The sequence below is a fragment of the Panthera leo genome, chromosome D3 (genome assembly GCF_018350215.1).
Source record: "Panthera leo isolate Ple1 chromosome D3, P.leo_Ple1_pat1.1, whole genome shotgun sequence".
Classification (NCBI taxonomy): Eukaryota; Metazoa; Chordata; class Mammalia; order Carnivora; family Felidae; genus Panthera; species Panthera leo.
Window position 1 is genome coordinate 57,764,677 of NC_056690.1, and position 24,682 is coordinate 57,789,358.

The following is a 24,682-nucleotide window of genomic DNA, read 5'->3' on the forward strand; positions in this document are numbered from 1 at the left end:
GTATATATGTATGTGTATATATAGATGTATATGTCTATATATAGGTAGATATACCACATCTTCTTTATTCATTCATCTGTCCGTGGACACTTGTGTTGCTTCCATATATTGGCTATGGTAAATAATGCTACCATAAGCATAGGAGTATATATATCTTTTTGCATTAGTATTTTCATTTTCTTTGGATGAATACCATGTAGTGGCATTACTGGATCATATAGTAACTCTATTTTTAATTTTTTGAGGAACCTCCGTACTCTTTTCCACAGTGGCTGTACCAACTAACAGTGCACGAGGATTCCATTTTTCCTCTACATCCTCACCAACCCCTGTCATTTCTGTTTTTGATTTTAGCCATTCTGACAGGTATGAGGTAATACCTCATTATAGTTTTAATTTGCATTTCCCTGATGATGCGTGATGAGCATCTTTTCATGTGTCTGTTGGCCATCTGTATGTCTCCTTTAGAAAAGTATCTATAGGTCATCTGCCCGTTTCTAAATCAAATTGTGTGTGTGTGTGTGTGTGTGTTGGTGTTGTATAGGTTCTATATATATTTTGGGTATTAACCCCTTATCAGATATATCATTTATAAATAACTTCTGCCAGTTAATAGGTTGCATTTTTGCTCTGTTGGTGGCTTCCTTCACTGTGCAAAGACTTTTTATTTTGGTATAACCACAATGGTTTAATTTTGCTTTTGTGCTTCCCTTGCCTTAGGAGATGTCTAGAAAAATGTTGCTAGGACTGCTGTCAAAGGAATTACCACCTATGTTTTCTTCCAGGAGGTTTACAATTGCACTAAACATAATAAAATACCTAGGTATTGTACCCTTCTCTATGTAAACTTTAGGGTAATGGAATGGTAGTTGAACGGAAGTTTTGTTTACCATAATCTTCTAGCTAATGGGGAGGAATAATAGAATTAAAATATCACAGTTTTGTAGCCCTATGTAAATTGATCTGGGTATTGAACATCAATGCCTGCACTGACATGGTGGAAAAGAGATAAGGCCAGATTGTGTGTCGTTCCTCATGGGAATTCGCACTCCCATCGGTGGTGTGCTAAAGCCAACAAATTCAACTCTGGATCTCCTCATGTCCTCCTGTGCAGTACCAGTTTAAAAATGATGTAGGATAGAGGCACATGCTAATCTTCCCCACAGTGGTGTAATGAATAAAGTCCAGACTGTAGGCTACTCTACAGGACAGATGACCTACTTTCCTTAACACCTACATTTCAAGGAAAACAAAAAAGATGAATTAAAAAGACCTTTAAAACTTATCAACTGAATGTCACATGTGGATCTTGTTTGGATCCTGGTACAAAATGTAAAAAACGGAACAGTATTTATGAAACAATTGGAGTTTTGGTCACAGACTGGACATTTAGTAATATTAAAGCATCAGTTTTTTATTGTGAGTACATAACTTTAAAAAGAGTTTCTGTATTTTGGAGATGCTTATTGGAGTATTTATGGATTAAGTGATGTGATGTCTGGGATTCCCTTTAAATTAATAGGGCAGCAGCAGACAGACAAATTAATATGGGGTGGTAAGGGAAACAGGACTGGTAGGAGTTGACTGGCACCTGAGGGTCACTCAACTGTTCTGTCTTCTTCTGTATATGTTTAAAGTTTTCCTTGGAGAAAAAAAATTCAAAAACAAAATGAACGTGGTTGAGGTCTTGTTGCACATTCCTTCACTGAGTTCTGTGGTGTTAACTCTGAATTCTCAGGGATGTTATTTCTGCCATTTATTCATCACACAGATAGTTTTGAGCAGCGTTTGCTGGTATCATGTAGTCAATAGCTCTAAACCAGGCAGGCATCATTGGGTATTGAATGGATACACAGGCGTAAACTGTCTGGGGCTTGGATCACCTTCTCCCATACCCATAGTCTGCATTTCAGTCATCTTGTGTTTTCTACATGCAGGGCTTCTTTCTGGAACTTAAGAGTATAAGGGTGTAAAATACCAAGCCATTGGTCTTTTGCATTGAGCTGAATAGTTTTCCTTGACGGATGAGCATTAAAAAGAAAAACAAAAGATCACAGGTTGAAGTATGGCTAGTGTAGAAAATTCTGAAATGCAGGGACAATCCCTGATCAGTTGGTGTTAATGTTCTGATTTCATTCTAGTTGGAAACCAGTGTTTTAAATATCATTTATTAATGCCTAAATATTTTAGGGTATGTGTTCAAAATCTCCTACATTGCCAATTTGGAAGACATTCTCCACAATTTATTAGCCACAAATGCCTATTTCTTAAGTGCCTTATCTACATATGTCCATACGTTTTAGTTAAGGTTCTGAATCTTCATAAACACTGTCTCCCTGGTCGGAGGATTTGGTTGTTGAGTACCTTGGCCCGGCAGCCAACTCTCGGCTGTATTAATATTAGTGATTAGCTTGAGTGGTTTCTCGAGGGCTTGTTCTCACTTTTTCACCATGAAGTCATGTATGAATCTAGCTTTAGTTCAAGTAATAAACATTTGTTACATGCTTGGAAAAACCTTCTGACTAGACATGAGCTCATCTAAATGTTCACTTTTCACATATGCTGGTGGAAAAGGATATGGATGGAGGGAGAATTATTTTTATTTCCTTTATACATACGAGTGTAAAGTAATTTTCCAAAAACTCATGATATTGTCCCATTTTCTCTTCTAAAGCCGTGATTATCTTAAAGTCTGAGTTAACACAGCTGTCTTTCATTACCTTCAGGGCACAAGCATCTCCCACCCCCACCAGTGCCCTCTGAACGTTGAGAGTGTTTTCTTGGTTCAAAGGGAGCCTTCGCCTGGCCTGCCCACATTTAGCTCAAGTCCTCCATCCATATAATTGGAAAATGCCATAAAGTCAAAATGAGGGGCTGATTTCACATAGGGACAGGAGAATTATGCCCATTTGTCTAAATTATTTTTTTCTTTTTTGGAGATAAACTATGGTTGCTGACCATTCCTATAATAATAACCATTCATTATTCCATTAAGCTTCCTACTATTTACATCACTGAGGTTTTTTTTAATTTTTGCTCTGTTGTTATAATTGAAGATGAATGTTCCAGTCTTACGCTAGCTGCCTCTGAGACCAGGCATTGTCCAATTGAGGACATCTCCTGAGACACTAGTGGAAAAATCCCTCTCATAGAGCTCTGTAGAACTTGGTACTGCAGAAAATGATTGGGCTTGGGCGCTGGCTGGACATAGGTGATCTCAGCCCAAGTGTTGAGTCTTCTGTAAAGAGAAGGTAGGCTTAGATCAATGGTCCTCGAAGTGATTGCCCTTAAGGATTTCCTGGGGAAGTTATTCACAGCCAGAGCCCTGCCCTCAAATTGTGATGCAATTCATCTGGGCAGGTCCTGCTTCCTATTTCTTTTTAAAGATTCCCTAGATGATCCTCATGTGAAGGAGTCAGGGGTGAGAACCATCTGAGCATCTCTGAGTCACCTGGGGGGATGCGTTAAGCACAGATTGCTGAGCCTCATGGTAGAATTTTCTATGCAGTAAATTGGGGTATTTGCATTCGTAACAAGTGCCCAGGTGATGCTCATGCTGCCGGTGAGTCTGGACACCTGACTTTGAGAACCACTGCATTAGATGGTCCCTGAGATTCCTTCCACGTCCTGCCTCCTGTGACTTCCTGCGGCCTCCTGAGGCGGCCCCTTTGCAGACAGATGTGGTTGATCCAGATGCACGGCTGGTCATGTGCCTCCTGGCTTGTCCTGCAACGCAACTTGGGAGGAGGAGAAACTTCTTCCTCACTTAGATACCATGTGCAAGACCCTTGTAACCACTGACCTTAAGGACGGTCTTTTGGAACACACGAGTGGCTTTGAATCTGCCACTTGATGGTCTGTGCTGCAATCGAACGTTTCCTGTTGCTAAAACCCAGCAAGCTTCATGTGGCCCGTCCCGAGGGACCTGTGGGGAAGCAGAGCCTGGTGATTTTTGAAGAATGAAAAACAGAACACTATAAATATTCTTGACAGGGGATTCATTTGCTTTATCTTTATTAGATTGCCCAGAAGGCAATAATTGGTCTTTGGCAAACAACAACGTGGAGACTGGTTGTAAAATTCCTCTGGCAACAGTTAAGATGCCTCATTTGAATAGAGCAGAACACTCTTTAGAGGTCAGTCTGGCTTCAAAGGCTCGTACATAGTTTTAACAGCGTGGACAGAGCATGGACTGGGACAGTATTTGAAGTCTTTTTTCTCTCTCCTTTCCTGCCCAGGATGACAAGGATTTGGTGCATGAATTTGTAGTGGCTGAAGGTCTGACCTGTTTGATCAAGGTGGGAGCTGAGGCAGACCAGAACTATCAGAACTACATTCTGAGGGGTAAGTTCTGATGTGCCCGCTGCAAGGGGGCCCTGGCATTGCTTCCAGAAACTTCGATACTGAGAGCTTTGAAAAAGACTTGGATTACAGAGTAAGATGATAAAGACACCCCCGAGCAAAAGATGACACTTTCTTCAGGTTTTATCACTTCCTGGTAACTAATCGGTGACTGAGCTCATTTTTGCCTCACACCTCTTCCTGGTTATTAAGGAAAATACTCCTTCTCAGGAGGTTCTCTACAATCCCTTTTATTTGGTGAGGAAAGAAACACACTACGGGGGCCTGCATTTCAGCAGAAAGTCACCCCAAACCAAAGAGGCCAATTTCTTTCCTGGGAAATCAATAACTTGGGTTATTACTGAGAATGCTTGTCAGAAGCATACATTCCTCACTGGGTTTTCATGTTTGTGACTCGGTAGGTTTGGGGTGGGCCCACAACTTGGATTTTAAGGAATGATTCTGGAAAGCTATCTGTATAATTTCATTTTTCAAAAAAATGTTAATTTTTGAGAGAGAGAGAGAGAGAGAGACGGGGAGAGAGTGGGGGGAAAGGGGGGAGAGAGAATCTCAAGTAGGCTCTGTGCAGTCAGCCCAGAGCCTGACTCAGGGCTCTATCCCACCAACCAGAAGATCGTGACCTGAGCCAAAATCAAGAGTCAGACTTTCAGGTGCCCCTCATTTTTTTTTTTAAGTGAGGTACATGTGGTGTTTGAAGCACTGATTACTGTTCCCGTTCATAAAATTAATGCTCTTTGGTTATAGTATTTTTGCCCACCTTCATATAAATAGTTTTACTTGATCCCATAAAAATGTGACAAGGGAGAGCAGGAATTATTAGGTTGGACTCTAAGAAATGACTGCTATCAACAGTTTTGAACTATAGGTCAAAGGAGAGATTTAATGTAGTTCAATATTATTTCCATTTTTACAACTGGAAGATTTGAGACTCAAAGATGTGGAGTAGTTACCCAATCAAGTCCCTTTCTCTTGGGCATGGTCAAGCAGGGGCCATGCCTGGGCCCGGAGGGAACATCTCGTCTCCTCTTCACGTATACCTGCAACCCCACAGCTTTATCTCCCTGTTCACATAGGGGGGACATACTGCTTTTCCTTTTCCCTTGGGTGAAGGACAAGTGCATGAAACATGATTTAGTATCAGATATCCATGGTCAGGCTTGAATGAGACAGGCAAAGTGAAACTGTCTCCTGCAGTTCCTGTTGTGTTTTACCCTGAGCAGAAACCTCCTGACCTGTCTTGGTACCCAGCACAGCGAACTGAGTCCTGCCCTCTTGGACCCTGTCCCTGGGGAGCCATAGAGGCAAAAAGCGAGAAAGAAAACTTAGGGCTCGTTAAGAAAAAAAAAATTAAGGACATATTTTCAAGGCAGTGGTCATGGTTTCTGTTCTTCTTGATAAATGCCGAGTGTGTGTGTGAGAGAGTGTTCCTCAGCCTTCTGCTTCTCCATGGTGCTGGGGAGGCTGGGAAGTCGCCTCTTTCTACCCATCTTCAATCTTTTCCCGGGCGTGTGGTTGATCCTCATTACAAGTTGTCAGTAGAGATGGCTTCAGGATGAATTTGATGATTTCTCTCCCCATAATGAAAACATGGAAACTTGTGGGATTTGTGTAGACAAATGAACCGCACACTTGGTCCCACTGTTGCCTGTCCGTGCAGCTTGGTGTCTGAAGAGATTCTCATCCTAGGCTTTTGTTTCACACGGGTCCAATACCTAGAAGGGGGGGAAGGCACCAAGATAAGGACAAGGGAAACTTGTCTAGTTTATTTTCTACCTGACATATGGATGTTCATAAGTTGAACCTCCTGGAAGGAAATAAATCTAAAATTACCTAATTCTGAATAGTGGGTCCACACAGTAGGGTTTTTTGTTATGTTTAAAGTATACACACATACACACACACACACACACACACACACACACACCCCTCTATAGAACGAATATTATAACCATCTATGTATTTAATTTCTCATGACCCTCATCTAGGAGTGTGTGTGTGTGTGTGTGTGTGTGTGTGTGTATTTTTATGGGGTAAACCATCAGTGTAAACCTTCACATTGATCTACAGCCAAGCCTGGGTTGAGGGGGATGGCCCTGGTAGGTGGGGTCAGCCCTTAGCAAGAAGGCCACATTTTTGTCGAAAGCCCCTCGTACACGTTTCCCACAGGTTGGAACTGGGTCACATGAGCACCTGTAGCTGCAAAGGAGGCTGGCAGATGACTTGGCTTTCTGGACTCTCAGGGCAGGGCAGGGTGGCTCTGGGCCTGACGATCACCAGTGCCTGCCACACAGACCAAGTTAGGAGGAAAGAGTTCAGCCCTCACTCCCTCCTGACTGAGGGCAGGGTAATCTCAGTGGCTGTACAAGGCCCCCAAATGGTGAACTGTGTGAATTGTGTTGCCTGGTCGGGAAAGATGTTACTGATGTAGAATACTTTAGTGAGGCTCTCCACCTTAATGCTTCTCGTTAAACTGGCAATGGTTTATTAACTTGCAGTTGTAGTACTGGGAAAGTGCCAAAGTCAACTGCCACATTTTTAAGAATCAGAATACCCAAACACAACCAGGGGAGAGTCCTGTCACCCATGTGCTGCTTGTCTGTGTAGAAAATGCCACCGAGGTCAAACCCTTGCTGCAGACCTCTCTTCCTAAAATAGCAGGAGGCTCCACCCTTTCATTGCCACCACTAGGGCCTTGCCTTCAGATTTTTCCTCTCCATTTGTGTTTGTTGATTGAAGACCAGAAGCTCCCCAGATGTTCCCTGGAAAATGAACAAGTTCTCCCTCCACTGAGGTTACTTACGAGGCACTCTGTTTTCCATGGAATGGAGGTGCCTTTCCCTGCCTGCCTCGCTCGAGCTAAGTCTCAGTAGACTCGGTGTGACCAGGGCGCTGTGTGCAAACATCAGCACATTTTGATGTATCTGACCAGAATCCATGCCAGGAAGGTACCTTCTGAGGGATGTAAATGACAGATTTCTCAGGGTGTGACTTTTGTGTTTTTATATAAGGAAACTATCATTTTTCTCAGCCCGCATGTTGAGTCACCCCTTCCTGACTTTGAAGAACTTCTCTTGTAGGCTTTTTTAGATGGTGATCAGCCGCCGGCAGAACACCAGACATTTGCAATCAAGGACAACCTTTGAATGGCCTCTTTGTTTAACCTCATTTCAACCCTATTACCTTGGGTGAAGTATGGCGAGGCCAGATGCAGATCCAGAGAGAAAGTGCAAAGTGTTTTATAGCTTTGTAACTCACAGTTTCCTGGGGAGAACACAGAGTGCCCCACGGAGGCCACTCAGGAGAAGCATGGGGGTCAGTCATGAGGCAGAGGGAGAGGGCAAGCACCTTTGTTGTGGTTTCCCTAGGAAGGAGCTGTCAGGGTGGGGTAAGCCAGCTTACCCCTGTGGGCCCTGGAGCTGTTAGAGTAGAAGTATCATGGCCTACAGTGTGAGAGCCCAACATGTCAGGTGGCTGGGGGTGTGCACTTCAGCTGCTGGAGAAGAGCTGACCGACCTCTACCCAGAGCCTCAGAACTGCATCACTGTAAAGTCTTACAACCTCAAAAGTAGATTGGTGGTCAAAACCCTGTCAGGGAGGGTGTGCCTTCATGAAGTTACCTCAGGAGCTGTGCTCTGTGGGACCATGTGTGAGTCCCCCAGATCCAAAGGAAACGAGCATTTGGAGAACCCAGTGCTTTCCACATCTGCTTTTAGAACTCGATTCATTTATCTTTATTTTTGTGCTCAGCTGTCTGTCAGCTTTTTTTTTTTTTTTTTTTAAGGCCTAGGAATGTGTTGCTTTTAGTAGAGGATGTATCTGCTGAGCAGTAAAGATAGGTTTTGAGTTATGGTGTAGCCCAGTGCTCTCTGAAAATGTGAGCCAGCTGCTGGGAAGAAGTCTAAATGCACAACATGCAGAAATAATATTTATCTGACTTATTATTCTTGGATGGTTCTAGCTAATGACCTAAAGTTTTTCAAGATAGCCAGTATTTAATATAAGTCTCCTGTGGAATTTTGTACCTCGCAATTATTCTTATTCAAGTAGGACCTCGAATGGTATATTCCTGGGAACTTTCTGCACACATACTGAGCCTTCATGGGGGGCCCCCTTTAAGCCCTGGGGACATGACGATGACAGCAAGATACAGGCATGCCCTGGCCACTTCACCTGTTGTATCTCATACACCTTACATATTTAGAGATTATGTGTGTATGAGGGGATCAGCTTCGGGGTGGGGGGTGGGGGATGAGAAAGAGATGAGTAGAATCCGTGAGATCAGCTGCCTTTTCTGGCTGTACTTCAAGGGAAGCTGCCTCTTAAGGGCTAGTTTTACATGGAGAAGTCTGATTTGATCATTTCACCTGAAGCAAAGTACCCATTAATCAAAAAAACACCACTGTCGTTATCAGAGGTGGATAAGGTCTTAGAACTCCTATAGCTCAACCCTTTCATTTTAGGAGAAAACTGCATTTTTAGGACAAACTTTTGTTTGTCCCTATAATGCATCTTAAAAAATGTTTTCATGCCTGTCAACATTGAAAAATCAGAACATTTGACCTAAAAAAAAACCAAAACAACAACATCCAGATTTCAGGTAGCTTTGGGAAAACCAGAACCAGAGAATTTCAGTGCCCTGCCAAATATCACTTAACTGTATTCTACTCTGGGGGGAAAATGCCTTCCATGTCAGGGGATCTCTTAATGAGGTTCAAGACTTCTGCCCGGGGGCGGGGGGGCAGGTTGTCAGCACCAGCGTCATCTGGAAAAGACACATTATAGACAGAGTGCAAAGAGGTTTGTGATCTTAGGTGGTGGTGCAAAATGAACAAATGGTGTTTAAACCAAAATCTTCCACCCTGGCAGAACTTAGAAGTCTGTGTTTTTGGCATTTCAGAACAAAGGAGGAGGACAGAGGTTTCGTTCAGACTATAGGCTGGGAGCATAGGAAGGGGCCCAAACCGGCCCCAAAGTGGGAGGATGGGAGCAGAAGTGGGGAGCTACTCACCTCCTGAACCAAGCTCAGGTCCTTGGTACCATGTTTACTCCTGAATGGCCGGGCCTTACTCTTGACTCCCTTACGCTTGTCCTGGGGCACACCTGACCTGTGTTGGAGGAACCTTCCTCTTGTGAGATGAGTACATCAGGATGTTTGGTCAGGACTTAAGGGATCAATCATGGCAGCCACGTGGCCAGACTTTGGTGTGGATGACACAGTTGCACAGGTATCTGGGTCACCCCCTAGACTGTCACCAGCCCTTGGGGGTTGAAGCCACTGTCAGTGATGGAGTTCTTTCTCATCAGATGTCCCTCCTCATGCTAAGTCCATATGACCGGGACTATTCCCAGGAGGGAATCATGATGGCTGGCACAAATTGGCACCCCATGAGGCCAGACTGAACCTGCAGGTGTTTTATTTGCCTCATAGAGTATGTTCAAAATTTTTTACAATAGTTATGAACGTTTTTATTTATTTATTTGATGTTTATTTATTTTGAGACAGCATGCAAGCAGGGGGAGGGGCAGACAGAGAGGGAGAGAGAATGCCACGCAGGCTCCACACTGTCAGCACAGAGCCCGATGTGGGGCCCGAACTGAAGGACTCATCATGACCTGAGTGAAACCAAGAGTCGGTAGCTTAACAGACTGAGCCACCCAGGTGGCCCAGTTATGAACGTTTAAGAATTGAGGGATTGGACATAAAATTATAGATATATGGCTTCTTCTGTAAAACTGAAAGCTCAGGCCAACACAGGGTCTTTATTGCTGCGTGGCCATAATTAGCGAGAGTTAGAAGAAGCAGCTTCCTTCACAGGGAGCTCATGGGCTCTCTTGATCTCCGTTTCCACCACTCTTTTGTGTGTTGCCCCTGGGTTGTTCCGCTTTGTTGCCTCTGTGCCCCAGAGGCATGTGAAATCACATGCCTAATGAAATCGCAATCTGTGAAACCAGGGTTACAGTGATGTAAAGTAGAAGAGTCTAGCTCTGTCCTAGCTGGGCATATGTTGTGCTGTCGTTGCTGCTTTGTGAACTTGGATCTCAAGTCCAACACGACGTTTTTTTTTATTCTATCCCATCCTGGCATTTTTTTTTTAATGTTTATTTTTGAGGGAGAGAGAGCATGAGTGGGTGGGGGATGGGGAGAGAGAGAAGGAGACACAGAATCTGAAGCAGGCTCCAGGCTCCGAGCTGTCAGCACAGAGCGTGACACAGGGCTTGAACCCATGAGCAGCGAGATCATGACCTGAGCCTAAGTCGGATGCTTAACCGACTGAGCCAGGTGCCCCTCACCGTGGCGTTTCTTAATACGCGATCAGCACTGTCCTCTGTTGCCTTCCCCATCCGAGCTATTATATGAATATCTGGGGAGAGAAATCCTGGCACCACACAGGTAGTGGCATCCTACAGTCTGAATTTCCATCCAAAGTTCTGAATTTGGGGAACAGGCTGAGAGTAGGTGGAGTCGCTGACTGAGGCAAGAGCATGTTGACCAGAAGATTCCTGTTGGAGACTTGCTGCATTGGTTGCACTTGTAAGGTGATAAAAGCAAGGCTTTCATGTCCTAAATCATGTCCCTTGGACTCAACGGCAGAAAGTCCTCACTGTCCATGCACCAAAGGAGGGATCCAGGTATGACCCAGAGAGAATGTCAGAGTGTCAAGGCCAGCAGAATAGAGACAATCCAAGATGGACGTGTCTGAAAAGAAAAGAGAGTAAAACTGAGTGATATACAGATTTTTCTTAAAGCAGAAATAGCCTTTTACAATTGCTTTTCATTGTGCAGTCCGTGGACACACAAGAGTATGGAAAGCAAATGGCAAAGAAAGGAAAAAAAACATAAAAATCACCTATAATCCTACTGAACAAAGATGGAAACCATTTTCTACTCACATATATACATGCCTGCTTCCCACATGCCTTTTGCAAAAATGAAGTGTCCTTTAAATACGTTGTCAGCTGTGTCTGCCAGAAGGGAGTGGCTTGAAAATACACACCTTGGAAGCTGGCTTTGTGACATATCTTAGACCTCGGTGCAATTATTTAACTTCTTTAAAGTGCAGCTTCCAGGGAGATATCTAATTTTAGGAGTGTTATGAAGGTTACAGGGCTCATAGAAAGACCTGAATAAAGGATTGAGTTGTAACTCTGACAGTTATTATCAATAATAGTCAATGATATCAATGTAGTAACCACCTGTTATGGGCTGAATTGTGTACTTCCCCCAAATTCGTCTGCTGAAGTCTTACCCCCAGGACCTCTGGATATGACTGTATTTGAAGATGGGGCCTTTAAAGAGATGCTTAAAACGAGGTTATTAGGGTGGACCCCAATCCAGTATGACTGGTGTCCTTATCGAAAGAGATAAAGACAGATCTGTGAGGGAGGGGGATGTGAACACCCAGGGAGAAGACAGACAAGCTAAGGAGAGAGGTCTCAGAAGGAATGAGTTATGCCAACACCTTGATCTTGGACTTGCAGCCTCCAAAACTGAGAAATTTCTGCTGCCTATACCCCTAGTCTGTGGTATTTGTTACAGCACCTTCAGCAGACTGATAACACCTCGTAGCCTGCAACCCTCTGGGAGTTGCTTGTATGTTACCTGGGGTGAAAGTCTTGAGGATACAGTTGTTGTGTTAGAAGGTACGTACATGTGCACCTTGTTTGGGATTGAATCATTGTCCTGAGAAAGGATATGGAAATTTATGCTCCCACCCATGTTCCTTTCTGTTCATTTACTCCAGGCCTGGGGTGATCCTTCTCTGTGATCTTTGTTACTCCTGGTGATTAGGGCACCCTTATTACTAACAATGAATTTTATACTCCTTTTTAAAAAGTGGTTTGTAATTTTGGTTGTCATTGTGTTAAATCTGTCGATTAATTTGGGAAGAATTGACATCTTTACTTGAAAATTCAAAACTACTGCTTACATGCCCTTCTGTGTCCCCGGGGCAAATCTTCCTCAGGAGTAAAACTCCAGTATGTGTGCATCAGACTCTTGTGTGAGATGTCTACTTCCTTTGACTTTGGGAAAGAATTTTGTGTATACTCCTCTTGGGTGGTTTTTTTTTAAATTTTTTAAAATGTTTTGTTGAGACAGAGAGCGTGAACAGGGGAGGGGCAGAAAGAGAGTGAGACACAGAATCCAAAGCAGGCTCCAGGCTCTGAGATGTCAGCACAGAGCCCGACACGCGGCTCGAACTCACAAGCCGTGAGATCATGACCCGAGCCGAAGTCGGACGCTTAACCGACTGAGCCACCCACGTGCCCCATCCTCTTGGATGTTTTATATTCATTCTTGTTTCATCTTATTTTTGAACTGGGCCTGATATTTCCCACATTGATAGAGTGAGAAAGTTGTTTGGGTTTTTTTTTTCTTGTTTACTTGTTTCGTAAATTGGGTTTTGGAGTGTTGTCTCCTGGGAATGGTCTTGCTCACCATGCCCCCACCCTTGGGTGTGTTTTTGCTGCAAACAGGGACACTCTGTGTCTGGGGCCGGGGTTCCTTATTTGTAGCAATAACTTGGTGAAGACAGTGAGAGAGTTAGCTCCTTTTCCTCTGTATTTACATGTCTGAATCTTTTCTTTTTGCACTTAGGCCAGTAGCCTGCCTGATGGAGGTTTGGTCTGGTGGTTTGGGGCATTCGCCAACCCACGGCCAAAGGTGGGCCGCTTGAAGCTGGAGGATATGGTCTTCTTGTTTTGTTGGTTTTATCTTTCCCCATGTTGAAACCTATGCTTTTGGCATCTAACCTTCTCTGTGCCCTGGCTGTGTCTGACCTCAACCTAATCCTTTTGCTCACGCACTTGGCATGCCGTTGGTGATGTGGCCTCCAGGCGGAACCAGCCACACTGCTGAGAAATTTGGTCAGTGCCGGGAAAACCACAGCCCTTCCTGCTTGGGGAGGGAGCCTGAATTCTTCCGGCTGCTGCTATTGGTGTATGGTGGCAGAAGTGGCACCCCCAGAGCACTCTGAATGTCCCATCTGTGGCCCTCTTGTCCCCCTGCCATCTCTACCCTGCATCAGGCCTGCACCCCTTTTAAAAAAACTGAGTCAGCGAGGGGCACATGGGTGGCTCCGTTGGTTGAGCATCTGACTCTCAGTTTTGGTTCAGGTCATGATCTTGCAGTTTGTGGGGTCAAGTCCAGTGTCAGGCTCTGCACTGGCAGCACAGAGTCTGTCTGGGATTCTCTCTCTCCCTCTTTCTCTGACTCTCTCTCTCTCTTTCTCTCTGTCTCTTAAAACAACAACAACAAAAACTGAGTCAGAGAATAGCTGAGAGATGCAGTTCTGTCCTTCCCTTCCAGTCCATTTGTGCACAGAGGCCCAAAATGGGGTCACACTGGGGCAGTTCACGTCTCTTCCTTGGCCTGCCCAGATCATGCGTTATTGTGGGTTTGTTCAACTTTTCTCCATGATCTTCTATAATGTTGCGTTTTCCAAAATAGGGAATTGGATGCTGGGCCCAGTGTTCCCCTTGAACCCACTGCAATCTCTTATGTATGTTGATGGGCCTCAGAACCAGCAGTGTGTGATTGGCTACCCCTCATCTCACGGCTGATGGAATCTCTTGTCCACTGGCGCCTCTCTTTGGTTATCTGGGTAGATTGGTAGGAAGATAGCTTGGAGGCTGCTTGTGTGGTGCCATTTTTTCTGGTTACGTTACTGAATCATTATTGCTGGTGGTCTGTGCCTTGGCACGGACCTGGTCTGCAGGGCCATACATAGGAATGGACGTGTCAGGAGGAGGAGAAAAACTCGAGGAGGCAGTGAGAGACCAGAGCTGGGTCCTGACCTCCGATGAGACAAAGTGCCCTTTGTTTTTCCTCTCCGTGCTCAGGTGGGAGAGGAAGTTACTGGGAGAGACTGCAGGTGACATGCTGCAGCCTGAGCCCCTCACCACATTTGGCAGCCAGTAGGCTATTTGCCTGCAGTTTCTTTGTCTCAATTTTTTTTAAAGGTTTTATATATTTTTGGGAGAGAGGGCATGAGCAGGGGAGGGGCAGAGAGAGAGGGAGACGCAGAATTGGAAGCAGGCTCTGGGCTCTGAGCCACCAGCACAGAGCTCAATGCAGGGCTCGAACTCGTGAACCGCGAGATCGTGACCTGAGCCGAAGTCAGTTGCTTAACCAGCTGAGCCACCCAGGCGCCCCTGCTTGCCTTTAGTTTCTAACTCTACGTGGACACTTCAGCTGTAAACATGATTTTGATTTTCCCTCTAACCCCAGTGTTTCCCCATTCCCCTGTAATTAGAGAATGTTTATTTCCTGGTAATTTTGCTTTAGGGTTAATAAGGTTTATCTTTCAAGCGTTAATTTTCCTGAAGTAAAAATCAGTCATTAATACTGTTGAATATAGCAAACATTATGTAGTAACAGGAATGCTTTGCATGAAGCAGTCTTTACAAAGCAGTAGACTGCTAGGTCTACCTGGCAAACACTATTTTCAACATGGAGCATCTAGGCTAAATCAGGTGAAATTGCTGACGGGACCATTTTTGCTTATAAGAAATGGTAGAGTTGAATGGTTTTATGTAATATTTGTATCGTAGTTTAATCTTGATTAATTCCTGGACTTACTAGATGCTTCTTTAAAATTTGCCTTGGAGCACCTGGGTGGCTCAGTCGGTTGAGCACCTGACTCCTGATTTCAGCTCAGATCATGATCCTAGGGCCATGGGATTGAGCCCTGCCTTGGGCTTCATGCTGACTGTGTAACCTGTTTAAGATTGTCTGTCTCTGTCTCTGTCTCTGTCTCTGTCTCTCTCTCTCTCTCTCTCCCTCTCTCTCTCCCTCTCTCTCTCCCTCTCTCTCTCTCCCTTTGCCCCTCTCCCCTGCTCATGCTCTCTCTGTTTCTCCAAAAAAATAAATAAAAAAAATAAAAATTTCCTTGCATTTTTTTAAACTTTCAATTTTTTTTTAATGTTTATTTGCTTTTTGGGAGAGAGAATGAGAGAGAATGAGAATCTGAAGCATACTCCAGGCTCTGAGCTATCAACACAGAGCCCAATGGCGGGGCTTGAACTCACAGACCACCTTGCATTTTATATAGAATCATAGCCCTCCAGAAATTCAGGCAAGTTTGCAGATGAAACAAAACAAAAAAAAGAAACTTGAAATTTTCTGCTGTCACATCTCTGAGTCCTTTGATCTAAAGAGTCCTTTCAGTCACAGTTTCAGCCAGAGAGATTTCTCCAGAATTTTCATTTCCACTAGAAACCTCCATCTTCTTCCTTTTATCTGAGATGAGATAGAAGAAAGACAAACAGAGTTACTTGGCCGTTCGTGTGTGTGGAATTTTCCACAACCAAATCTCATTGCTGTGTGTTCATCAGGAATTTTTCCACTCTATTCATACTGAAGATGTGCCTCCTCACCCCATCCTTCCCTCCTTGCTCAGTAGACTTTTCCAGAAGAACTGCAGGCTAGGGGTACCTTGAATCATAATCTTTATTTCCTTGGCTGTAACCCAATCTCACATGTGATCTCCTTTATAGGGCTTCTACTACAAATTCAGGTTTATAATAGAACAGAATGTCTTGAGCAAATTTTAAACCCAGCCCCAAACATGGATTAAAATTATCTTCTTGCCTAGGATTTGCTGGGGAAATGTCAGTTGTCATGTTCAGAGATCCCTGCTTTCTGGAGTTTGGGGATCTCTTGGTAGATTGGGCCAGCCTCCCAGCAGGATGCTACTCTTCTTCCTCGCATTGTGGCTTCCCCTGCCAGCCTTGTGTGCAAGGTCTCCAGACCTGCAGAGTCAGCCATGTCCTGGGTGTCCTGAGTGCACTATGTCCAAACCTAATCCATCTTTACTCCTTGGTCAGCACTCCCATGGCCCCATTCATCGTGTCTGTGAACAGCAGTCCTCCATCATGCTCAGGACCACTGCCTCCTTCTCTGTAATCATCAATCACCACATCTGGACTTCTCTGCCCCTCACTCTTTCAAGTGCTTTCATCATTTTTGTTCCCAGTTCTAGTTTCTGACTTCAGACCATCGTTTGTTCCTTCGCAATCTGTGCCACCAGCCTCCTGACTGGTCTCTTTGCTTTTACTCTCTAGGCCATTTTGTACCCCATTGCCTGGGTTGACTTTCTGCAGTGCCGATCTGGTCTCCTCAGTCCTTGGTGTAGATCCTTCAGAGGGTCCTCTCATCCTCAGGATGGAGACCTTGCTCTCCTCTGTGCATAGCACCCACCTTGGTCCTGCAGGGTATGTGTCTGTCCAGTCCATTTCAGCATTGTCTCTGACTGGGGCATCTGCCTACGAGGCCCTTCCTCACCTGCTTCACACTTTATCCCTTGATTCCTGCTCTTACTCAGGATGGGGCTTGTGTACGATATTCTGCAGGAGACCTTTCTTTGCCCCTGATATTTGGGTCCTCTGTGCATAGCTTGGCCCTGACACTTCCCTCGCTGATTGTATTTGTTAAGCATTTGCTATGGACCAGAGACCTTAGGATAATTCTGTGGGTGATATTTGGGTGCCTGCTTGTCAGTTTCCATCCTTGATGCCAGGCTTATTTTAGGAGTTCAGCAAGATTGCCTGAAGGAGAGGATAGACGAATGATAGAACGTCTCCAGGGAAGAGAGCTCATGACACTCAAGGAAGCTGCTGATCTGTGCTAAGAGTTTGAGAGAGCTCATGTCTGCTCATCTTGAAGCTTTAGCCCAACAGATCTCTTGTTCCTGAAGAACTATAGCATGAGTTGATTTGTTTTCAGTACTTAGAAAAGAATGCCAAGTTACTGAATTTTCCTTTTGATAATTTTGCTAGGTCAGTAGGTCAAGATGGTATATAGCTTGATTTTAAGCAAATGATTTCTGCAAATAAAATACATGCAAAGTGGCTTACATTGTATGACCCATTTTATATCTCAAGGAATTATTTACCTGCCTCTGAAACAGAAGTGCCTTGGTAGCAGGAACCGTGTCGTCATAGCTTTTGTAGCCCTGGCTTTAGCCTGCTTCTTGATCCCTTGTTAGATGCTCAACAGATATTTGATGAAAAAACAAATGAATGAGTGGAAGGGAACTCTGTCTTGGTGTTCGTGTTTTATGAGTGATTGTCGGCAGCATGTACTTTATATTGAGAATTGGGCCTGCAGGATCCTAAGATGTGAAACGGTGAGATAGTAGTATTATAGTAAATGATGAAGTGTGATTTGGAGGGTTTTCATTTGATTTGGTTTTCAATATTCTCATGATCTCAACCACATTATCTCTTGATTCCTCTGCCTTGCCTCTCCTTTCCCCAGCTCTTTAAACTTGGATTCCCCCAAAGCCATTCCTATGCTAGTTTGGCCTGACTCCTTTCTGGAGCCATTTCCTGCAGGCAGGATGGCCCCCACAGCCCCTTGCTGCACACCAGCATCTCTGCCCGCAGTGCCTTTTTGGCTCCAGAATTCCCAGAAACATGACTGGAGTGCCCTGATCAGCCAAGTATTAGAGCTCCCTTCCTTTCCCTTCTAGGTAACTCTTCCTTAGAGCTGGCCTTGAGCCTGTGGGGGCTTAAGTGGGGGATAAGTTTTAGATGTAGTTAGATAAGTAAGGGGCTGTTTTTGGAGGAGGGGACAAAATTGTTGCTTTTAAAGGCAGATTAGGGGCAATGGGTAGGAGTTATAGGAAAGTGGTTTTTGACTGAAGACAAACTCCAAGAACAGAGTTGGAAAATTCGTTTATTTCTCTTGCCAACATAAACTGATCAGTGGTGACTTTCTGGAGCATTCTGTTGAGGATTCTGAAGCCACATCCAGCATCAGCAGAAAAGAGTGCCACAACTGATTAGTGATGTCTGTCAACAGCCTGAGAGGTGGGGATTGAATAGGAATACTATATATGGTATTTGTTTATTCTGGGGAATCCTCGGGGTTTTCAGAATCTTGGTTGGGTTGATTTCAGACAGGTGTGTGCCAATTAATTTTCTAATGACAGAATACACTATTTTGCATTGGGAATGCTCCAGTGGAGGCCAGATGACCTGTTAGAGTTGTAAGGTTTGGGGAAGGGTGAAGCTGGGTGATCTCTAAGATCCCTTCTAGTTCTAAGATTCTGTGATTCTCGGTAAAAAATAAAAAGCAGATGGGGAATGAAAATAGAGCTGCTTGGCTCTCCCTCTTGTGTGTGCTCTGTCCTAGTTGCTGTAATATTCCCAGGCTATCACGAAGTACATATTGTCATGGTTCAGCATCAAAGAAGGCCATCTGGTTGCCCGACACAGAACCCAGCCAAGTCATTGAAAAGGAGGATGAACTGCCCATCATTAAGGGGCTGATGTTCACGTTGATCTATAGAATTTCAGAGGACTAGCACAGCTGAGAATTGGTGTCTACCCAGGGTTTCATATGTACATGGTGAGGTCAGGAGCACAGGAGACAGTGGTGGGTTTGCTGTTTCTCCAGAGCTTGAGGGCCAGGACACCATGAGGTTAGACTCCTTGGTCAAAGCAAGGTAGGGCTGGAGAAGTAAGTTGGTAGTCACAACAAGAGTGCGCACTGGCTGGGCTGCCTCTGCTGCCTTCCTGACTTTCCTTGGTATCAAACTACCAACAATGGTCTGAATAGTTTCTCTCACCACATGCATTTTGCTGCCTTACATCCCTTGTTCCATGTTTCCTTCCTATCTTTTTCAGCTTCTCAGGTCTTAATTGGAGGGTTGCATTAAGATTGATCTCTCCCAAATTCTAGATTTCAGTGCTTTTTGTCAGTTCATGGTCCCAATTTTTCTGTCGTTGGAGACCTCAATAAAGATGGGTCAACTGGTCCATTCATTTATTAGTGTGACTTGATTACCTTATGAGTCAGTCACATTGGGCTCTGAGTATAGGGTAGTAGAGAAGAGTACACACCAAACAGTTACAAGTTGTGCTTCTAAGTCCAAGAATAAGGTATTAAGGAGAGCAAGCTTAGAATTTAGTAAGGGAAGTGACATGCACACTATGATAGGCAGAATTCTAAGATGGCCCCTGTGATTCTGACGGATGTGGGAATATCAGGGAACTGTGACTGTTTCATTATATGGCAAAGATGAAAGGTTTTTGCAGATGTAAAGTCCCGAATGGGTTGCTTTTGAGTCAGTTAAAGGGAGATTATCCTGGGTGGGATGAGCCTAAACAGGTGAATCCCTAAAAGAGAGTCTAGAAGTCAGAGACTCTCCTGCTGATCTCGAAGAAGCAAGTTGCCATGAGTTCTCCAGCTGCAAGGAAATGAATGCTGCCAACAACCACATAAGCTTGGAAGGGGACCCCAAGCCTCAGATGGGACCACAGTCCCGGCTGACACCTTGATTGCAGCCTTGTGAGACCCTGAGCAGAGGACCCAGCTAAGCTGTGCTTGGATTCCTGCCCTATGGAAATTGTGAGATAATACGTGTTGTTTCAAGCTGCTAAGTTTGTGGTGGTTTGTTCTACAGCAACAGAAAACAAATTTGGTCACATACAGAGAATCACAATGCAAAGCCATCTGGACATGCTCAAATTGGTACAAGATACCATGTGAATACTCAAGAGGCAGAGGTCTCTGCTGGGGTGTTAGAGAAAGGTTTCATAAGGTCATTGACTTCAGATTTTCTTCGTGGGCTCTTTAGGCAACCACATGCCATCCATTCAAACTGAATTCTCCTCTATGCCACTACTGCTGCTTGGGTGTGAGCCTCTCCCATGGTCTGCTCAGACCCTTTGCTCACAGCTGGTGGTGGTTCCTTTGGGTCTCTCAGCTTTGGTGACACTCACGTCCATTCAAGTAAAGGGCTCTCTGCTGTACACAAATAGGTAACTAAAGAAGGTGATTCAGAAAAAAATTCAGTGTTTTCCAGTATGCCATTGTCATGAGAAACCATGGTGGTCTTCAGATTGGGCTGAGCTTCAGGAAGAACAAGGGAAGCTCTTAAGCATCATTTGGGTCATGTTGGGGTGATCATGCTGGTTAAGTCTGACATGGATAAAGGGGGCACAAGGGCTCTGGGACAAGTCTTGCTCCTCTCCAAAGATGGTTTTGGCTCATCTTCACCATTTGCTGCTTCACGTGTTCATGCATCGTGTCCTATGCAGAGAACTACAGTTTGGGGGAGGGCGGGCTCCAGCTGAGGCCCCTCACCACAAGAAACTTGGCAGTGGCCTTAGGATAGGAGCCATCGAGTAAGGATGGATATACAAAAAACACTGTATTAAGTTAGGTTTTGGATGAAAATCCTGAAATGATCATTTTTTCCCCCTCAACTTTGCTTGCATCAGCATTATGTTTCCTAAGGTGGTTGATAAATTGTACATAGTTCAGTCCTATATGATCCATTTCAAAGACATAGGAAACTATTTTTCACTTCTTTCTCAGTCTTTCAAGATGTTTGCTTTTCAGAATTCAGCTTTTCTTTTTACAGAATCAGCTTACTGTATCAGGTTTCATGAGAATTTCATAAAACATGAAATGTACTTGAATCAACTATTCTCATGTATGCAAAACATAGCACAGAGGTTTTTAGGCATTATCAGGCTTGAAATAAATATGTAATTTACTGGTTTTGTTTCTGAATTCCATGTGGATTACAAAATCCCTTTTGTATCAGTTCAAGTCCTGATGTGAAAGGTGCTTGGAACAAGAAATGCTAACAGTTGTGTAAACTAAAGTTGAGATGGTAGGAGTCTTCCAGACCTATTGAGTGGCGTGGTCGTTTCCCCACCTGCTTGGACAAGCAGATACTCTGTGGAGGCTGCCTCTGGGTTCAGTGGCTCTGGGAATGGAGCAATGGCTGACTGGCTGCTCTTCCAGTCCCTGGGAGCGCGCTCCGGCCGAAGGCCCTTCTCCCTGTTCCCGTGGGGAGCTGTGCCTGGCCAACACGTGAGCAGATGGTTGCTGTTCTTCCCCTGAAGCTGAAAGGCAAGGTGTATCATCCTCTGAATCATCTGGTCTAAATTAGGTTTTCTGACTAGTCCTGCACTAAGAAATAAATATAATTGCTCATAAAAAGGGATTTATTTAAAAGGTTCTGAACGTACACTGAGTGTGCTCGAATCTGCCAGCTCTGGAGAGATGCTCACATTGCAACCTGTCTTGTAACCTAATGGGCCCCCTGGGTCAATTGACCAGTGCTTTCCTCTTCATTCTTTGTCCACAGGGGGAGACGGCCTGGGGCTGTTCTTCCCATGCAGCTGACCGCAAGGGGTGCGCAAGCCCCCTGTCTCTGTTGGCATCTCGGGCTTCTGTCACCTGAATGCAGTGGGGTCCCTGAAAGTTGCCACACAAACACCTTTCAGGACATGTTCGTTTTCAAGGCATATGGATGCAGAAGGGAGAAAATATTTACCCCACCAGTGGGGAAGATGGACTCCACTTTGGCTCTGTGAAGGGGCGTATGTAGACTGGACTCTTTGGAAGTGTCTGTATCTACTGGGCACTTGACCTCTTTGCTCTGGGCATGCTGACCCTTCTGCCTCATCCTCCTTGGCTTACTGCTGGGCTTCTCTTTACCTTTTCCATGACACCTTTCTGTGATGTCTTCAGGGGAGCCCTTCCTAAAGCTGTCTGGGGGTGTGGCCTTCCTACCTCACAGAATATTTGTAACTGTTTGTCCCCCCTGTCCTTCCTCACCACGGGCAGTGTCCTTTTTAAGAAGCAGATAACTCTTTCAGGGTGCCTGAGTGGCTCAGTCGCTTGAGCATCCGACTTGGGGCTCAGGTCACGATCTCACAGCTTGTGAGTTCAAGCCCCACGTGGGGCTCTGTGCTGACAGCTCAGGGCCTGGAGCGTGCTTCCGATTCTGTGTCTCCCTCTCTCCCTGCACCTCTTCTGCTTGCACTCTAGTGCGTGTCTCTGTCTCTCTCTGAAAAACACATAACCGTTAAAAAAAAAAATTGGAAAAGAAGGCACTCTAATTTGCACCCTTGTCCCAGTCTGAGCAGGCACCTTGTACAGTGCCTGGTGTTCACTAGGCCCTTCATAAAGGAAACCCGTTGACCAGACACTGTTGGGGGGAGAACAAATCTGCGCAACAAGGATAAGGCAGAGAAGTCCTAGAATCAAAAGCTAGAAAAACAGAAGGAAAGACCCACAAGAGATGACCATGGTCATAACCAAAACCATGTCCACACATGTGGACAGTTAGGTGGAAACCTTGGCTTTCTTGGCTTGGCCCATTTAGGCTGCTGTATTAGATACTAATGGGAATCTGGAATGATGAGCCCCATTCTGGGTATTTGGGATGGTTTTCTGGGAACAGAATGCTCTGTGTTCCTGATGAGAGCCCTGTGTTTCTCAGGAATAAAGTCTTCCTTTGGGGGCTCCCTTTTTTCTTTTTTTTTTTTTTTTTTCCTTTACATAGAGGGCACAGTGCCGAGAGATCCAGAAGACAATTGCAGGATGTCCTGGTCCTTTCCCCTCGAGACAATAAGCTTTCTAGCCTGTGTATCTGAGCTGTTTCTCTGTGGCTTTTTCCCTTTTAGCCTCATGCAGTGTAGGAGGTTCACCCTGGTGGTCTGGGTGTTGGGTGATCTCATTTGCTCAGTGCTTACGTGAAGCCTGTACCACGTGTACAGCCGTACGCCATCAACTTCCTCTATTAACTGGACTAGGATAGTATTAACAAGGGAACGTGGCTGTTGTATCAGATTATGCCTTGAAGGTCTAGGGTGCTGAAGAAGCTGACTTCATTGCATAGCCTCTGCCCTTTTGGAGAGCTGGACTTGACAGCCTCTCCCCTAGTCCCACACCGGTGTCCACGCCGGTGTGTTGTGCCAAATCCCCACTCATCTTGCTTCTCACATGCTCTGGACTCTGCTGATGGATTGGTGTCAGCTGGACAGAATGCGGTGCATCGAGTCTGGCTGTGTGTGTGGGTGTGTGAGATTCTGACCCCCAGCAAACGTCCCCATCATTTGCTATAAAGAGGGGGTCTGGAGGCAGGTTTCTCACTTGGAGTTTTATAAGTATATATGGCTGTTGGTGATACTCAGGCTGGCTTTGGATGTTGGTTCCCTAGATACAGAAGAACACGAGGGTGTTTAGCTTTGATATCCTTTTGACGGGGAAGTTCCTGTGGTTCTGGAAATGTGGCAGCATTCAAGGACAGATGGGTTTAAATTCAAATTCCTCTATCAGACTGATAGACTTTGACATGTGATTTTCTCTGTTGCTTTTTGTTTAGCTGGCTGCTAGCATCATACAGTGAGGCAGTGGCCATGTCTTTTTCTAACATACCAGTGATTAAGATTGGGAAGCGGTCTACTTCAGACACTTTATATTTCCAGGGGGAAAGAACCTTCCTTGAGTAATTGCATCTTGCTTTCTGATTTTTCTTTTCAATGAGAAACTAAAGAGACAATTTTTTTTTTTTGGAATATTTTCATATCACTTGTGTTTTAAAGATGCGAAAACGCGAAGGCATTCTACAGTCTGAAAGCCTCAGTAATTTGGAGTGGAAGCCCTTTGGCCCACACTGGAAGTCACGTGTCTGACGAGGTTCCTTGTAGGGATCTATGGCAGAAGGTGCTGCGAGGATTGGCTGCATTCCAGGAACATCGCTCTTGACCTTGAGAGTCTCTGCTTTTTGGGAGACACCAGCCTCCCCTGTGGGAGGTTTGGCCATGTGGGGGTAGGAGACAGGAACTGGGACTTGCAGTGTCTATGCCTGGACCCACCAAAGGTGTAGAGGCTCAGGGGCTCCCCCTACCCCCGGTGCACACTAGGCTATCTGTGCAGGGAAGGGGTGTGTGTGGGCAGGACAGGTGACTTGGGATCATGAGGATGGGATATATTTAAGGTAGAAGACCACCTATGTTGCCATCTGTTAACTGCTTCCTTCTCAGCCACAGTTGTAATTGAAATTACTTTGAAATGTATCAAACTTGAAGGTGTAAAGAGTAATACAAATGGACCCTGGTGTGCTCAGCTAAAGGTAAGGAACATTACTGATGCGCAATTTGGCTTTTCCTGGCCACTGTGTAAAATAGTACCCCCTCCCGAGCTTGCTCGTTCTCGCTTCATGCTTCTCTGTAGGGTACAGCATAGTGTGTCCTACCATGTGTGTTACTTGATGGTGGTTTTGGTGAGGGAGCGTGGGGCAAGCTGAGTGAAAGATACATGCTGCCACACCCCCCTCCCCCAAGGTGGAATATGTGTGATATTCCTCGGACATGCCTGGCTACCCAAGAACAAAGGAGAGGCATTTAGTTGCTTGCCAAGGTGATGTGGGAAACTAAGGCAAATGAAAAATTAAATTCCCTTACTGCCTACAGCTCACTGACAAATCCTTGAAACCAGCAGAGTGACCTCTCTCCAGGAGGTCAGCTGCTTAGATGATGATACTTTGCTAGGGGCAAAAGAGAACCTTAG

The 24,682-nt window shown here is 45.0% G+C and overlaps 1 protein-coding gene across 3 annotated transcripts in view; it reads left to right on the plus strand.

The window, feature by feature from the left end:
* The window catches only part of FHOD3 (formin homology 2 domain containing 3), a 475,942-nt gene that overhangs the window by 209,781 nt on the left and 241,479 nt on the right, over positions 1 to 24,682 (plus strand). For all 3 annotated transcript variants that reach the window (XM_042910026.1, XM_042910027.1, XM_042910028.1), the window contains exon 5: positions 4,239 to 4,344. In XM_042910026.1, coding sequence (XP_042765960.1) covers positions 4,239 to 4,344 — 106 coding nt within the window. The remainder of the gene's footprint in view (positions 1 to 4,238; positions 4,345 to 24,682) is intronic.